The sequence below is a fragment of the Odontomachus brunneus genome, unplaced genomic scaffold (assembly GCF_010583005.1).
Source record: "Odontomachus brunneus isolate Ranch 3 - 2012 unplaced genomic scaffold, Obru_v1 Obru_scaffold_057, whole genome shotgun sequence".
In the NCBI taxonomy this organism is placed as follows: Eukaryota; Metazoa; Arthropoda; class Insecta; order Hymenoptera; family Formicidae; genus Odontomachus; species Odontomachus brunneus.
This window is the reverse complement of record NW_022639507.1, coordinates 708,512-721,889: the sequence shown is the minus strand read 5'-3', so window position 1 is coordinate 721,889 and position 13,378 is coordinate 708,512. Positions and strand designations below refer to the sequence as shown.

At 29.5% G+C, this 13,378-nt stretch overlaps 3 protein-coding genes across 13 annotated transcripts in view; 2 read left to right on the top strand and 1 right to left on the bottom strand.

Annotated features, from left to right (window-relative positions):
* Positions 1 to 5,164, top strand: part of LOC116845773 (zinc finger and BTB domain-containing protein 41-like) — an 11,893-nt gene extending 6,729 nt beyond the window's left edge. For all 7 annotated transcript variants that reach the window (XM_032818839.1, XM_032818836.1, XM_032818838.1 and 4 more), the window contains exon 7: positions 3,542 to 5,164. In XM_032818839.1, coding sequence (XP_032674730.1) covers positions 3,542 to 3,820 — 279 coding nt within the window. In that variant the 3' untranslated portion in view covers positions 3,821 to 5,164. The remainder of the gene's footprint in view (positions 1 to 3,541) is intronic.
* Positions 3,358 to 7,023, bottom strand: LOC116845776 (bifunctional peptidase and (3S)-lysyl hydroxylase Jmjd7). The gene is made up of 6 exons (XM_032818851.1): positions 6,872 to 7,023; positions 5,160 to 5,639; positions 4,658 to 4,901; positions 4,380 to 4,573; positions 3,796 to 3,889; positions 3,358 to 3,712 (listed from the first exon to the last, which is right to left on the bottom strand). The coding sequence occupies exons 1-4, from the start codon at positions 6,930 to 6,932 to the stop codon at positions 4,384 to 4,386; spliced, it is 975 nt and encodes a 324-aa protein (XP_032674742.1). The 5' UTR covers positions 6,933 to 7,023; the 3' UTR covers positions 3,358 to 3,712; positions 3,796 to 3,889; positions 4,380 to 4,383.
* A 5-nt stretch (positions 7,024 to 7,028) lies between these two features.
* The window catches only part of LOC116845774 (solute carrier family 26 member 10), a 42,533-nt gene continuing 36,183 nt past the window's right edge, over positions 7,029 to 13,378 (top strand). The window contains exons 1-5 of one of the 5 annotated variants that reach the window (XM_032818845.1): positions 7,029 to 7,174; positions 7,677 to 7,719; positions 7,784 to 7,887; positions 8,070 to 8,342; positions 10,992 to 11,145. In XM_032818845.1, coding sequence (XP_032674736.1) covers positions 7,785 to 7,887; positions 8,070 to 8,342; positions 10,992 to 11,145 — 530 coding nt within the window. In that variant the 5' untranslated portion in view covers positions 7,029 to 7,174; positions 7,677 to 7,719; position 7,784. Of the gene's footprint in view, positions 7,175 to 7,676; positions 7,720 to 7,770; positions 7,888 to 8,069; positions 8,343 to 10,991; positions 11,146 to 13,378 lie in introns of those variants that run through there. The other 4 variants (XM_032818844.1, XM_032818846.1, XM_032818847.1 and 1 more) reach the window with 4 other exon arrangements.

Sequence of the window (13,378 nt, the reverse complement as noted above, 5' to 3'; positions counted from 1 at the left end):
TTGAAACTAGTAATTTTGTAGATATTTCCGTAAATATCTTAGAAAATAAAAGTCGGATAAAAAATGTCTTCAAACAAAAGTTGTTTGCTTCTTTACGTAGAATAAAGTTCCGTAATAAAAAATGTATATTTCTACTTAAAAAAGCAAAGTTGACCTCGACCTGACCTTGGCGGGGCCACGCAAGGTCAAATCAATGGTATTTTCTTATGTCCCCCATCGATCCATATAACTTTTGTCTGAAACATTTTTTGAAAAAATTTCTTCTTTTTGAGATTTTTGCGTGTATTGAATAAAATGGCCCACCCTGTATGTATGTATGTATATATGTATATGTGTGTGTGTGTGTGTATATATAATATATAAATGATAGACTATATATATATATATATATATATATATATATATTTTTTTTTTTTTTCTTGATTTGTATAGGGTAAACTTGGATAAGATGGCCATACTTTTCTAAAATGCAAAAAAAATATATTTCTTATTGTTATTTCTTAATAGCGTTTGGCACATTACGTCACTGAAGCCTACAGTACATAATATTATCAGAGTTAAAAGAAAAATACTTCAGTGAAATTATTTATTACAAAAATAATAAAACATGAGCATTACCTAAATGTTTAAGACAAGATAGCCATAAGGAATAGATGACTCATAAATATTTTATGTTCAAGATTCTGTACCTATTATTTGATAAAACAGTGAAAAAACAATTTGATATATTCATTTTAGTATAGGATATTTAATACATATTTGTGAAAATATAATATACATATAAAATAAAAACCTGTATTACAAAACTTTAAATTTTAAATTCAATTTTTTATTAAAACATTGCACATAAGATTTAATTACTATAATATTGAAAGTAATTTTTGAAATGTAACGACTTCTGTTTTATAAATGTTAGAATGATAGTGGACCATCTTACCCAAAATGTGAGTGAAAGACGATTATAATAATACTTATAAACAAATAGTAAAAATGAAAATAAAAATGAATGTTATATTACAGTTTACATACTGGATTTGAGGCTTTCAGTTTACATACTTATTTTATGTATCTAACGTTGATTGCGATAGCTTAACTATAATTTATCCGATGTTACAGCAAGTTTTAGTGGATAAATGAGAAATTTTACAGGTAGTCGAAAATGAAAATATAGTATAATATTCATAATCTTGCTATTTCAAAAAATGTACGCACATATACTACGATAAATGTCGATTATCTTTGTGACTGATTACACAAACGCAATGTTTTGCAATTATTACAGAAATTACAGCCTATGGCCATCTTTCCGATATGGTCATCATATCCGAGTTTACTCTATCGATCTCTTAGATAAAAATTGATCCTTTTTTCCTAGCCATAAATGTTGCACACGAATACCTTAACTAAAAACCAAAGTTCATTCCAAAAACTAACTTTTAATATATTCCATTTCCATTAATTAAAAATCGGTCGCAAACTGAGTCCTTGTACATTAGAAAATCACGTAAGTCAAAGAAAGTTAATACATTCGTCAACAAAATTATCGCATAGGTAAATTTATATCGAAATTTCACACAATTTTAAATGAGCATAATACTGCAAAACATTATCGTATTTAAAAAATTTTTTTTTATTTTAAAAGGTGAAGTCTGTACTTTAAGGAGCATTTGTCGGATTTTGAATTTATTTTCTCTCCTTCTCGTAGTCTTTTCAAGAATAAAGATGTGTTCGTCTCCAAAAAATTGTACAATTTGACGTATTCTATAGGGTGGAGTAAATTTTTTTTCGCAAATTTCGTAATAACCATCGTGTAAAGTATAAATTTTCCCCTGCAAAAACAAAAAGCGGATTTGTACGATTTTTTTTCGCGGAGTTGCGACATATCAAAGTTACCTATGCATTTTTTTTTAAATCGCTTAATTTGACACACTTTACTGAGTGGAATAAATCCTTTTCACAAATTTTACGATAACCTTCGTAAAATATCGATGTTTCCTTGCAAATAAAAAATGAAGAGGCACGATTTTCTACGGCGATGTTATACGGCGTATCAAAGTTACCTATACATTTTTAACCCTCTATAGGACACTGGTACATAAGTCGTACTAGCAGCACAGAATTGGTCGAAAGAGTCGGGAATGGTTCTAAACGCTTTCCCTGAATGGTCACTAGTACAACAGTTATACCGGTTAATATATCTTATCAAAAATTTTTTTCAGTCTTAAAAATGATATTAAAATATCTCTAAGGACTATTTTAATGAAGTTCAAAAGAAAAAACTCATTTGTCATATCCAAGGAATCTTGCTCTATAAAGGGTTAATCAAGTACCGTGACAAATACGCGTGCACATATACACGCAAAATCCGATCAACAATCTCCCCGTAGTGCGCATTGAATAATGTTAATGCTGACGGTAACTGATTAGAAATGCATAGGTAACTTTGATACGCCGTACAACATCGCGGAAGAAAGTCGTGCATACCTCTTCTTTATTTTTTTATTTGCAAGGAAACGTCGATATTTTACGATGGTTATCGTAAGATTAGTGAATAGAATTCATTCTATTTAGTACAGTGCGTCAAATTAAACGATTTTTAAAAAATGCACAGATATCTTTGATATGTCGCAACTCCGCGAAAAAATCGTACAAATCTACCTTTTTTTTTTATTGCAGGCGAAAGTCTATACGATAATTATCATGAAATTTGCGAAAAAAAATTTATTCTACCCTATAGGATACATCAAATTGTACAGTTTTTTTAAGAGACGTCTTTATTTCTGAAAAAACTGCGGGAAGGGAAGAGAATAAATTCAAAATCCGACAAATGTTTCTTAAAGTACAGACTTCTCTTTAAAATAAAAAAATTTTTTTTTCAAATACGATAATGTTGATATGTATTATGCTCATTTAAAATTGTGCGACATTTCGACAGGAATTTACCTATACAATAATTTTGTTGACGAGTGTATTTAACAAAATTTAGAATATTAATGTTTTACCAATTTTATTTTCGTTCTTTAGATTTAAATCGTTAGTAAGTTGTATCATGTATTATTTTATACAGACTAGAATAATGAGAATATAGATATTGTTAATACAAAATTGGATTTCGTATAATCCATTATAATGATGCGAAATAATGCTGAACCATAAATGGAACTTGTGCATAAACATTTTTACTTTTTTTATTTACAATGAATTTAAAGTCTAATAATTTTACTTTAAAATTATATTTGTTGCTTATGTTGATATTAACAGTCCCTTTTATTGTTTGATCAAATTTATGTAACTGAACGGAAGTTATTCTATCCTTGGATGACATAATTAGCACTAAAAACTGCGTGAAAACGATCATTTTTTTGCATAAATTTTACGTTTATATAATATCTTATAATCATTTTAAATGTGTTTGGATAGTCCTTCCTTACAATATCTTTATTCTGTTTCTTTATGTATTCGTTTCCTTATTTTACTTTGCTTCATGTAGTTGTATACATGATTTTTACATCTAATTACAAATTATTTTTCTTTTGTAAAGCAACAACAAGGAGGCAACGAGGAGATACTTTCCTGCGATGTGTGTGGAATCACATACAAGTTCATGAGTTCGTTGACGAGGCACATGGTAACTACGCACATGAATCCCGAGAAATTGAGGCAGCAAGCGGAGGAACAGCGACGAAAACGCGAGAATAATTACCGGAAGTATCTGGAAAACCGAAAAATGTATGAGACGCAGCACAACACATACATTGCAAAGCGTAACTATCATCATAACGCGCGTTTACTCACCGGGAATAACGACGACACCGCCTGACTTGAACTCTCGCGTAGTTTTTTAACGGTTTGTTATCGTGAGTCATTACGACATCTCCCTGGATCACCTCTATAAAAAATAATACATGTATCTCGCGTGCGTGCTCAACCACGTCTCTTTATATCATTGATTGGCGCAGCCGTACACTGATGTGCATTTAATTTAATGAACTTGTTGAGAATACATTAGCTAAAAAAATACGCACGCGCACACGCGCACGCACACACACACACACACACACACACATATATATATATATATATATATATATATATATATATATATATATATATATTTAGTCATTCAAGACTACGACTATTTCTTAATTAGATTGATATTATGGAATATGTGTATGCCAATGGTACATGTATACAAGTGGATACATGCATATATAATGTGTATACATACATATACATATATACATATATATATATATATATATATATATATATATATATATATACACACAAATTTCTTTAATTTTACGTGCACTAAAAATGCTGATTCAAAATAAACTAGCATTATTTGTACACGGACATTTCAAGCGTGCCTTACTTACTCATTTATTTGCACAATGTCTCAAGTGCTTTGAAATACGCGTATTTAATATCGAACTCCATGTCGTACCAATAATTAATGGATATGCAAGCATGGGACTGAGTTACATGATGAAACCATAAAGAGGGTAGATATAGCGCGTCTCCTGCATTCAATGTGACTTTCAGAGTTTGTGCATTATCATACTTTGGGTATCTAGAAATAAAATTATTATTTTGCGAGTTCTCTCAAACGAATGTTATTTGAGAAATAGAACGTTAGGCCATGTATATGCTGAACTTTTCATAATCTGGCTTTAATGGGTCTATACATATCCATGGTGTTAATGTGGAAGAATTTGCCATTTCCGAATCGAGTGTTTCGTCGAGTGGCTCGATCGTCCACTTTCCAGGTTCGTATTCTTTATAAACCGCGGATGGATAATTTCCGTATGGAATCCATGGCAAATCCGTGGGAGGATGTAAGATAAAATTCTTTTCGCCGGTCACAACGCAATATATGTTTTCATAAGGATCTTTGTGCACTATAAGAATTAGGGGACAGTTGGATACACGTTCGAGTCTCATGAATTCTTAAAATTAGTCATATAGATGTCTGTTAAAATTATTTCTATGGTAATACCTATGTGTATACTAAGCGTCAATTATCAATGATCCCTTTTAGATTGTATAAACAAAATTTACGCAAAACAATGATCGTACACGTGCAGTTTTTAGCACGATGAGATTTAAAAAATACTAAGATAGTCTCAGTATGTTGTTAAGTCAAAATAAAACTTTACTGGAAGTCACAGCTCTTTCGTCCCCCATCCAGAAGTTCACGGCGTCTGGTCGCTTTCCAAACGCCTCGTTAACCCATGGTATCTCTACTTCTGCGTCCGACCACAACTTGCGAAAGCTGCTTATAAAATTGGAATTTTGTTTCTGTATGTAAAATATGCTGTCCTTCTGTGGATCCTCTAATCTATTGAGGAAGTCTGACATCGTGAGATTGCGTTCCTCGGGCATCACGAAATATTCTTCAGCCGCATCGTCTGTCTTGGCTATCGCGTCTGCATACCCGTTCGGTGTCACGGCAACCGAAATCTGTTCGTCGCAGAATATCTTACGAAGATATGGTATGGACCATTTGTCTATGGCAGGCCAATGTTTCACCGCACCTCGTATCACCAATGGTACATTCTTTGAAACGAAATCTCGGTAGAAAGTGAGCGATGTAATTCTGTGACTCACTTCTGCAATTTCTCTTTGCAAGTACAATTCTATGAGATAAAATTGCGGATATTACAATTATATATGAACATGAAGAAATTGTATAGAGATATATTGCTATACAGAGAAAAAAAATCATTCATTCTGGTAAGAAAAATAACTAATCAATTTCCTGTCTTTCTTTTATTTATCTTTAAGGTATCTTCAACCTTTAACCAATCGATTCTTCAACAAAGAATATATATTTTCTTGTTAATATTAAAAAAAATATTGAAGAAAAAATTTGTTTGACTTTATATACTGAACACTGAAAAATGTTATAGAAAAATTGGATAATGCTTGAAATATATAATTCAATAAGGATAAAAAGAATTATATTATTTGATAAGGATTAAAATATATACAAATTTTGTAGAAAAATTGAGGATTGATAAAAATATATACAAATTTCACTATATGACTTTATTTCTAAACTGATCATCTCTATCCAATTCTCCCATTTCTCACATTTTCCAATTTCTCACATTTCAATTTGTATAAAAAAGTTGATTTCATTCATTTTATATCGTATAACTTACTTTTAACAATTATATGGTATACTAAACAATTATTTACCTGGATACACATACTTTTCTATAATTTCTTACATAGAATTTTCTTATATAATATTATCAAATTTTTTAAACAGGACAAATCGAATTTTTGTTTTATTGTAATATTCTTCATAGAAATATTCATCTTACTAGAATTCATAATCAAATTTTGAATAAATTTGATACTTGTGATAAATTTATGACATATTTGTAGATATAAACTTGCGAAATACTTGAAAAAAGTAATATTTACTTGAATGCAGTATGTTTCTTTGTGACTATACAAATTTAACTTTTTATAGATAATTCATCTGATATCACAAATTCCAATTCGATTCGAATAAATCGCGATGCATATTCTATTTTGTATTTATAACAATATCTCGCGTAGATCTATATCATGTTCATGTTTGTGTTTCTTTTTTAACATAAATTATATATTATATTTATATTTGTAGTCACACATATTATTTCTTATTTCTTATTATACAGCATATTTGTACAATTGGCTATTATTACCCTTCAATAATTATATTTATATAACAAAAATATTTTTATCCTTTTTTCACAAATAATTTTGTAAGAACATTTTTCTACTTTAGTAAAAACAGAAATGGTAAATCATGCAGAGTATAGAGCAACGTTATCAGAGGTTAGTAAACATTGTTTCAGAAAGATGAGTAACAAACCTTTTGTCTCCTTCGATAAAACATAAAATGCTTCTTGGATTTTAGTTTCGCCATCTGTCATCTCTCGAGTATAAGTTATAAAAAAGGAAAATACGGCTGAGTACTTATTGACAAGTGTTTATAACGAACAAACAGTGTTAGGTTAGATTGGGAAGTGTAAATCCCCACATCTGTACTGTGTAATCGATACTCATGACCCCTGAGCATCGATGATTATTCGTCACGTGCTATTGAAAATTTTATTACCGTCTGATTATTAGTGACAGATAAGTCTACGGGAAAGATATTTTGATATGTATACACGTAAGTCCACTCTCCAATAAATACAGAATAATAGCAATAATAGTGTAGAAAAATTTATAATTATAAACATAGCTTTTAATTATACACAGTAATTTTATATGTGTACATATAGAACAAATAGAGCATAGATTGAGCAATATTTATTGTATCAACACATTACATTATAATATACAAGTTCTGTTATGTGTGTTGTGTAATATATGTGTGGTGTGTGTGTGTGTGTGTGTGTGTCTGTGTGTGAGTTCTTTTGTTATATACATGCGTGTTAATTACTGAATTATCATAGCCTTTATATGAAATAAAGCAACTGACGATTTTACTTCATATGTTATATAATTCTAGATAGTGAGAAAAAGAATGATTTATATTGTATAATTTTTCTTGAGTAATCCTGCTTTGTTTAACGTGAAAGCTTGTTACACTTTATAAACATTTTAATTAATTAGTATCAAAGCTATATGATATCAGAGTTAAGTTAACATATAATATTAATTTTTTGTAGATACAATGTACAAAATAAACTGGATGAAGTAAAGATAAACTAGGTAAGACAAACAAATTTATAGATACATACATTTCTTATGTATAATATTCAGTAATTGTTGCAAGCATGGAGAAGCATAATGCGTTACTGCAGATACATCTGGAAAGACCTCTCTATGAACATGAAGCATTGAACCAAAATTATCGTTATGAGAAACCAAAGTCATCCTGTAAGTTATAACAAAAACAATACACTGCTGCTTAAGTATTGCTTGACATATACAAATCCTGCAATGAATATTGTGTATATATATATATATATATATATATATATATATATATATATATATATACACAATATTCATTGCAGGATTTGTATGATATCAGTATGAGTAAGTTGTTCTTTTTGTAGTGATACAAAGCGCAGTAAATAATGTCAGATCCAAAAGTTGGCGGTCTTGTGTAATGTCTATAATGCCAGCAATAACTTGGCTGGGTTCATATAATTGGAATGAAAACATACTACCTGATATAATCTCTGGCTTAACTGTGGGAATCATGCATATACCACAAGGCATGGCCTATGCACTTCTGGGCAATTTACCTCCAGTAGTCGGCATATACATGGCCTTCTTTCCTGTCTTAGTATATTTTTTCTTTGGTACATCTAAACATATATCCATAGGTGAGCATATATATAATATGATAACAAACATACAATCTTTGAAAATATACTGAGAAGATAATAGAGAAAACAAACTTACAGAGAATTATATAACTCATATAACTTATATAGAATATTCTATAGTCCATGTTTTCTTTTTCTCATTCCCTCTTTACTTTCATGTCAAGTTTTTTCTCTACACGTTTTTTTTTTATAAAAATCAAGGTTTATTGAATTTTGTTGAGTTTGAGACATACTGTCCAAAATTTATGCTTTATTAACACTTTCGTTACTAATTTTGTTTTTTTAAAAGTACAATTTTTTTACTTCATTAAATATATTATAATATAAAATAGCTTTAGCAAAAAAAATTAAAGATTTTATGTTTAGCATCAAAGGGATAGGGCTGGGATACTGATGTCCTACAGGAGTTTTTGGGAAGACATTCGTTCTAATGATAATAAGTAGGATGATAGCACTGATGTGTTCAAAATGCCAAGAAAGCTACTTATTTAATTGAATAAGATTATTATTAATGATAGGGAAAATATATTCTGTTGGTAGTAAAAGGGTTAATCAAAATTTTCTATGATCTATTTTAGGTAAGATCGAAAAATTAAAACTGTTCAATCTCTATAAGCTCTCAAAAGTCAATAATAATACTTTTATGGATTATTCGTATTTAAATTTTGCATATATAACATTGGCATGTTTTCTTAATAATTAGTTTGTTTATAAAAATTAATTGATAATATTTTTTTGATACAACGTCTGATATCATATGCCTGGTTTACATCGTGCACTTGATATGCATACTAAATAGTAACTTTCTACTAAATAATCGTAATATCGACGATGTACATATATAAACAACGGTATATTAAGTTAGTATAATACTCATCAAGAAGACATATTGTATTGATTGAATGCGTCGTTGATATGCATTGTCAATATTAAGATTATTTAATGGAAAGTTACTATATAGTACGTGTATTAAGTGCATGATATAAACCAGATCAAGGATAGATCAAGGTTATTTTTAATTTTAAATATAGGAACTCTCTCTATTTTTTACTACATTCAAGCAGTAAACACCTCAAAATAATTTCAAAATTTCAAAAAGCAAAAAGCTTCTTCTGATCAATCTATTCTTGAGTTAGAATTTGAAATATTATGCAGAAGTTGAAAATTTTATGTAATTAATTTAAGGTGGAAATATAAAATATATTAGAGATTTCAATTAGTACAAATAAATAAGAAATGTTTTTATGTACGTAACATAAAAAATATTGCTGATTTGAAGTATTCTGTTTAAAATATTGAGAATGACTATGATATGCTGTCTTTAACAATGTTGTCTAAAATTAAATAAATGCTACCTTATATACAGAGTGTCAATAAAGTTCCGGGACGGCGAAATATCTTTAAAACTAAGCATTTTAGGAAAAATTGTTTCGGATAAAAGTTATAGGGTTAAAAAAATCTATTTATTGATATTTTTAGTTTGACTTTGGGTGAGGTCGCCAAGATCAGAATAAGGTTATCTTGAATTTTTTAAATGAAACCCCCTATTTTTTTATTGCATATTCTTGTAGCTTATCTCGAGAGCTATCCGAAACACTATAATAACGTATTTTTTCATTAAGTACTTTTTGAGTAATAAAACTTGAAAGTTACAGTACCATCGGTGTTAACAATACCCAAGGTGTACCACGCGTCGCTAAGGTCAGGTCAAAGTCAACTTTGCATTTTTAAATAGAAACATATATTTTTTGTTATGGAATTTTATTCTACGTAAAGAAACAATTTTTTGTTTGAAAAAAATTTTTATACGAACTGTTTTCTAAAATATTTACGGAAATATCTACAAAATTATTGGTTCCAATAATTTTTTACTCGAATTCTATCAACTTTATTGAAAAATAGTATAAGATAAAAATTGATTACTTTCTTCTCATAGAGCTCTGAGAATTTTTTTAGAATTTTTTATAAACTTTTTAGTATTTCAAGAAAATGAAAGAAAATGCAGTATTAAAAAGTTAATTAAAACATTCTCAAAGCTCTATAAAAAGAAAGTAAACAATTTTTATCTCTTACTATTTTTCGGTAAAGTTGATAGAATTCGAGTAAAAAATTATTGAAACCAATAATTTTGTAGATATTTCCGTAAATATCTTAGAAAATAGAGGTCGTATAAAAAATTTTTTCAAACAAAAGTTGTTTGTTTCTTTATGTAGAATAAAATTCCGTAAAAAAAATACATGTTTCTATTTAAAAAAGCAAAGTTGACGTCGACCTTGGCGGCGCCGCCAAAGATCAAACCAATGGTTCCGTTTTATGTCCTCTATCGAACCATATCACTTTTGTTTGAAACATTTTTTTCCGTATTTTTTGTATATTTCGAGATATTTCGGTGTGAAAGTTAAAATGGGACACTCTGTATATAAGGATTCATAGAAATCTTTATAAAAATTTCATTGAAATACTATGACTTTATTTAAATTTATAATTTCTATTGATAATTTCATTTTCTCACACATTTCAACTTATATAAAAAAGTTATTATTTTAAATATATATATATATATGAGGCATTCTTCGTCAAATCGGCCATCCCCTCTGCCCAAAATTTTTATGGTTTGATTGAGGTCAACCGGAGCTCAAATTTTAGGTGATCATGTCATCTGGCCTTTTGAGAAATTCATCATGGCGGCTCTAATATGGCGGCGGAAACTGGAAAAAACGATAGAAAATCCGTACATGACTTCCGTACACCACACGATTACTCAAATCTACTCCAAAATGATCAACCCAAGGTTCTTAAGGTCGCTGATTACGACCTTAAATGCACCCTTTATGCATTTGCGAATCAATTGAGATCTTCTAGAATATTATCATTAGATTCAACAATAAGCGCTCTAAGGTTAGTAGTTCTCAAAGCGATATTCAAAACTCATCTAGAATGCCTCTTTAACCTTCATTTACTTTATTTCTTTCAAAGAAATTGGTACTCTTTGAGGAGCATTGAAATATCGTTTTATCAATAATGTTTTTTCTGACAAATATCAGGTATTGGTATGGCCGTTTGGAATCTTCTGTTTAATTTTCTAACCGGTTTATCATGTTCGACCTTACTGAAGTAGAATACTTTAATTGTTTTCAAATGTTTCTGTGCCCAACTGAAAAGAGCTTGTAATTTCCTTGAAAGAAGTAAAGTAAATGAAGGTTAAAGAGGCGTTCTAGATGAGTTTTGAATATCGTTTTGAGAACTACTAATCTTAGAGCGCTTATTGTTGAACCTAATTTATATATATATATATATATATATATATATATATATATATATATATATATATATATAGAGTGGGAAAAAAGGTCGGTACCCTTGAGTAACTCAGAAAATATAAATTTTATAGAAAAATGTTTCAGACAGAAGTTGTAGGGTGCAAAGAGATATATTAAATGATATTATTAATTTGACCTTGGATATAATCGCTAAGGTCAGGACGAGGCTATCTTGATTTTTTTTAATGGAAACTCCTATTTTTTTATTGCATATTCTTGTAGCTTATCTCAAGAGCTTTCCAAAACACTATAATGTATTTTTTCAGTAAGTATTTTTTGAGTAATAAAACTTGAAAGTACCGCTGGTATTAGCATTACCCAAGGTACCTCGCGAAGATTGCTCGGTCGGATTTACACCTCTTTCGTGTATGTGTGTGTATATGGATGTACTGACGATCCTTAATCCTTATCTGTTCCTTATCATCGTAACATTCATAATCACTCATGAATCCACGTACGCATACACGCACGCACACACACCCACATACACTCACACTTATACACTCGCATCCACACTCACACCCACACCCACATCATACTTACCCACCCACACAAGCACATATGCGCACTCACACACGCAAACATACACGAAAGAGATGTAAATCCGACCGAACAACCTCTGTGTGGTACATCCTAGATAATGTTAATGTTGGCGGTACTGTAACTTTCAAGTTTCATTACGCAAAAAGTACTTAATGAAAAAATACGTTATATTATAGTGTTTTGGACAACTCTCGAGATAAGCTACAAGAATGTAATAAAAAGTAGGGGGTTCCATTTAAAAAATTCAAGGTGAACTTGTTCTGACCTTAGCGACCTCATCCAAGGTCAAACTAATAATATCAATTAATAGATCTCTTTACACTCTACAACTTCCATCTGAAACATTTTTCTATAAAACTTATATTTTCTTAGTTATTGAGGAGTACCGACCTTTTTTCCCCCACCCTGTGTATATATGTACACTGTGTGTGTATGTATATATATATATATATATATATATATATATATATACATATATATATATATATATATACAGGGTGTTAGAAAAGTCTGGAAACGGTCGAATATCTCGAAAACAAACCATTTTAAAGAAAACTGTTTCAGATAAAAGTTGTTTGGTTCGAAGGGATCTATAAAAAGGTGTAATTGGTCCGACCTTGAATAGTCATTTGAAGGTCATATGAAGGTCATCTTCAATTTTTTGAATGGAACACCCCATATATTATTATATATTCTTATAGCTTATTTCGAGAGCTTTCCAAAACACTATAATAAAATATTTTTTCGTTAAAAACTTTTCGAGTAATAACACTTGAAATTTCCAGTACTTTGACAAAATACAAAATATCTCGTAAAATATTCATCTTTCGATTATCTTGCCTTAATGCTTTTTTGCACAGAATAATGAGACAAATTAATTGGCTTAAAAAAACCACAAAAAATTTTTTTATATTTATTATGTAAAAAATTTTTGTGCTTTTTTAAGCCAATTAATTTTTTTATATTTATTATGTAAAAATTGTTTTGTGCTTTTTTAAAAGCCAATTAATTTGTCTCATTATTCTGTGCAAAAAAGCATTAAGGCAAGATAATCGAAAGATGAATATTTTACGAGATATAAGGTGTAGTAAAAAGAAATCCATTATTTTTGCATGAAATTGAAGGCTTTATTTAGCATAGTTAGAATGATCCGATTTAGGTCAAATATGC

Excerpts from the sequence above, each read along its gene's own strand:
- LOC116845776 (XM_032818851.1), bottom strand. The coding sequence starts at position 6,932 with ATGACAGATGGCGAAACTAAAATCCAAGAAGCATTTTATGTTTTATCG. Across the intron at positions 5,640-6,871 it reads TTTATCGAAGGAGACAAAAG|AATTGTACTTGCAAAGAGAA; the intron begins GTTTGTTACTCA and ends TTTATCTCATAG. Across the intron at positions 4,574-4,657 it reads TTAAAGCCAGATTATGAAAA|ATACCCAAAGTATGATAATG; the intron begins GTTCAGCATATA and ends TTTTATTTCTAG.